At 36.5% G+C, this 3677-nt stretch overlaps 1 protein-coding gene across 2 annotated transcripts; it reads right to left on the reverse strand.

Annotated features, from left to right (window-relative positions):
• Window positions 1-3464, reverse strand: LOC110631187 (pentatricopeptide repeat-containing protein At5g66520). 2 transcript variants are annotated; one of them, XM_043950144.1, is made up of 2 exons: window positions 1130-3464; window positions 1-634 (listed from the first exon to the last, which is right to left on the reverse strand). In XM_043950144.1, exon 1 carries the CDS (start codon window positions 3333-3335, stop codon window positions 1752-1754), a length of 1584 nt encoding a protein of 527 aa, XP_043806079.1. In that variant the 5' UTR covers window positions 3336-3464; the 3' UTR covers window positions 1-634; window positions 1130-1751. The 2 variants fall into 2 exon arrangements, with proteins under 2 accessions (XP_043806079.1, XP_021634614.1); XM_021778922.2 differs by having other exon boundaries at window positions 1-651.
• Between the last annotated feature and the right edge of the window lie 213 nt (window positions 3465-3677).

Genomic DNA, 3677 nt, shown 5'->3' on the forward strand with positions numbered 1-3677 from the left:
TAAAAATAAAAGAATATTAAAATAGAAACTTTAGCGGCATTAAGTTTCACCAAGTTGCAAACAAATTCGAGTTTCTGAATTGAGTTATTTTCTAACACAAGCATTACCTGCTCAAATTTCATGTTGCCATAGTCACCCTCTGCATCCGAAGAACTCATGCATTTCCATGTATTTTTATTCCAGCTCCGATCTCCCAAAAAAGATTAAAATCAACACCCACAAACCGGAGCTGACTGCAGAATTCAATTAGCGAGTGCTCTTAAGGGGCATGCGTGTGCTTGTATTCTTTGAAAGCCATCAAGAAAGACCAAAATTCAACTTCTTAGTTTTGATCAACAGATTTACATGATCAAATCATCTTGCAATATTACATGACCAAAGAAACGAGCCGTGTGGATGCTCCTGTGACTTTCAGTGCCTTACTCCAATTCTAGCACAAGGGCCAACACTGGTCTGTGTCCTTCAAAATATGACTCGTGTTTTGGCATCATGTGGCATTACACAACTTGAGTCACGGTCATGTTTTTCCTCGTCTGACATTTTATGAAGCTTTCAACTTTGATCTTTTACCTGGCCCATGCTAAAGCTCATGAGATCTTCTGAACTCATAAATCAACAGCTCCTCAAAGGGTCTCTATGCTAGAGTTTAACCTATAAAATTAATAAAAGAATATAAAATAGCTAATGATATGGACAAAATAGATGCAAAAACATGTCCTAGATGCCTGTAAAATATGAGTTTATCACTCTTAAAAAGAAAAAGTAGGAGAATATAATTTGTAGCTAATTCTAATATAAATGTCAATGTTAAAACATCCATACCTAATTATCATGTTGTTTAACAATTGAACCAAACTATAAAGACTAAGACTTGAATGAGCAGCTAAATATCAAATTTTCATCAAGAAAACTCAATGAACTTTCTAACATCAACTTCAACATCCAGATTATTAAGACAGGCCACATATTAAAACAAAACTTCAATCTTCAGATATCAAACCTCTGATCTGAAATAATTTCCCAAAATATATTTGAAGCTCAAGTGATCAACAAATTATACAGTCCAAATCAATAACACAAACCAATATAAATTATGCCATATAATCTTGTGCGTAGTGTCAATTGATACCTTGAAAATCAACTACTTGAGACTGGTTGTTGTAATCATCGGATTGGTGATGGAAATGATCATCTAGGTCAATTAAAGCCCTAGCTTTGGCTCAGCGTGGTGAAGATTGCTGGCTTAGGATTGATGGTGGTACCTGTCACTGATTGGTTGGTAGAGGAGGCAGAGAAGGCAGATTGATGATTGTGAGTCAGAAGCAAGAGAAGTTTTAAATTTTGATACGGATGGTTTATTTAATTTGGACAATTTCACCATTTTAATACTGTAATTCCATGGGAATGAAATATACTCATATAAATGGTTTGGTATCACATACTGCTGGAGGGAATAACTGATTCATGGAAAAACATTCTTTTACCTACACGGGTGTAACCTTCTGGGTTCTTATTCCTGGGAATGTAATCACATCCCTCTCCACTAAATGCCACCTAAAAGTTCTAATCATGCCAGAAAACCGTCAAAACAGTGAAAGGTATCCAATGGAGTTCTTGGTGGTTGAAGACCCATCCTTGCAAAGTTAAACAAGAATGACCTCACTCCACCTTCCTATGTGCACCAACATGGGACCCCTGTTTGTAGTCCAACATTATTTCCCAGTAGTATAACTTTTCACAACCTATTTATATCAGCCTGCATCATCAGCTGCAGAATAATAATAATCAAGTTGCTTATTGAGTTGATTCAGAAATTTGGTGAAGCCTCCAAAATGAGAATGGACCTTATCATCATCAGCAACAAACTTATGAACAATCCCATCAATCGCAATGAAACTCCATGCAGAAACAGTAGCTGCTCCCCTCTCTTTCATCATTTTCCTTAACCTAATGACCTCCTCCCAGCTTCCCTTAGTGGCATACAAGTTTGCTAGAAGGACATACCTTCCACTATGTTGTGGTTCTAATTGGATAAGAAGCCTCCCTACCTTCTCCCCCATCTCAACATGTCCATGCATCATACACCCTTTAAGCAAAGAATTCCATATGGCCCCATCTGGCTTCATTGGCATGATATTAATCAATATCCCAGCTTCTTTAATCAGCCCAGCTCGTGCCAAAAGATCAACCATGCATCCATAATGCTCAATCAAGGGCGCAATGCCATAAACTTTACTCATACGTCCAAAGAACCGCCAAGCTTCATGTGACAGAATTTTGTGATTACAAGCAGTGAGAACTGCAATAAAAGTTACAGCATTCGGTGTAGGTCCCTTCTTCTCCATCTCTACAAAAAGTTCAATCCCTCTTTCATTCTCTCCATTGACAGCCAAACCCAAGATCATAGAACTCCAAGTTGTTACATCTTTATATGGCATCTTGCTAAATATTTCAACGGCATCTTTTATGTGACCACACTTTGCATAAAAATCTATCAATGCAGTACCCATCTCGAGCTCATAATCCATACCTTTCCCATCTACATGGGAATGAATACATTTCCCTTCTTCAAATGCACCTATTGCTGCACAGGCATTAAGAACACTAACTAAAAGTGATTCACTAAACCTAAAACTACTACAATTCTTCCATTCTTGAAACAACTCTACGGCTTCATTGAAATGACCATTTGAAACATACCCAGAAATCATTGCACTACAAGAAATTTCATTTCTCTCCGGCATTATATCAAACATCTTACGCGCTTCATTGATCAGTCCATTACAACAGTAACCAGTTACAAGACTAGTCCAGCAAACCACATTTAGATCAGGACTTTCATCAAAAACCTGACGAGCAAGTTCCATTGCTTCACACTTTGAGTACATATTGATAAGAGAACTAATGACATAAACATCAGACATTTGTCCGAATTTCAATATTTGACCATGAACTTGATCAAGCCAAGACAAGCAAATGCAGCATTTAATCAAACTTCTAAAAGTATGAGAATTTGGTCTGATCCCTATGCTACGCATACGTGCAAAAAGTGAAAGACCCTTTTCACGTTGTGAGTTTTGAGACAAACCCAATATCATGGTATTGAAATTAAAGGCATTGGGTATTAGAATTTGATTGAAAATGGTTTGCGCATAATTGATGTCTCCATTGTGTGATAGTGCACAGAAGGCTAAGATTTTGCTGGTTATAAAGGTGAAACTAGCCAAGCCATTGGTGATTACGTGCGTTTGCATTTGCTTTAGCTCTACCATGGATTTGCATTTTGCCAGAAGAGTAAGAACAGGAGAATTTGATGCTGAGAGGATTCCTGACATGGGACAAGAACATGGAATGTTTGCAAACTAACCGACCCGACCCGACCACGGCGAGAAAATCTCACAAGTAGAGACCCGTTGTTTTTAGGGCGTGCGGTTCTGGTTTCGAAAAAGGAACCCAAATCGGAATTTGTAGTAGGTTTTTTAAAATTTTGAAATCAGAATTGAAACTAAATTTGGTATAATTTCTGGATAATTTTATTTATTTTCCGTTTGGGTTTAGTTTCATTGGATTTTTTTCGATTTTAATTTTTGTATATAATTTTCAATTTTTATAATAAAATTTAAATTTAAATAAAATAATTAAATATTTTTAATATAATACTAATATTATACTATATT

Source organism: Manihot esculenta, chromosome 14 (genome assembly GCF_001659605.2).
Source record: "Manihot esculenta cultivar AM560-2 chromosome 14, M.esculenta_v8, whole genome shotgun sequence".
Taxonomy (NCBI): domain Eukaryota; kingdom Viridiplantae; phylum Streptophyta; class Magnoliopsida; order Malpighiales; family Euphorbiaceae; genus Manihot; species Manihot esculenta.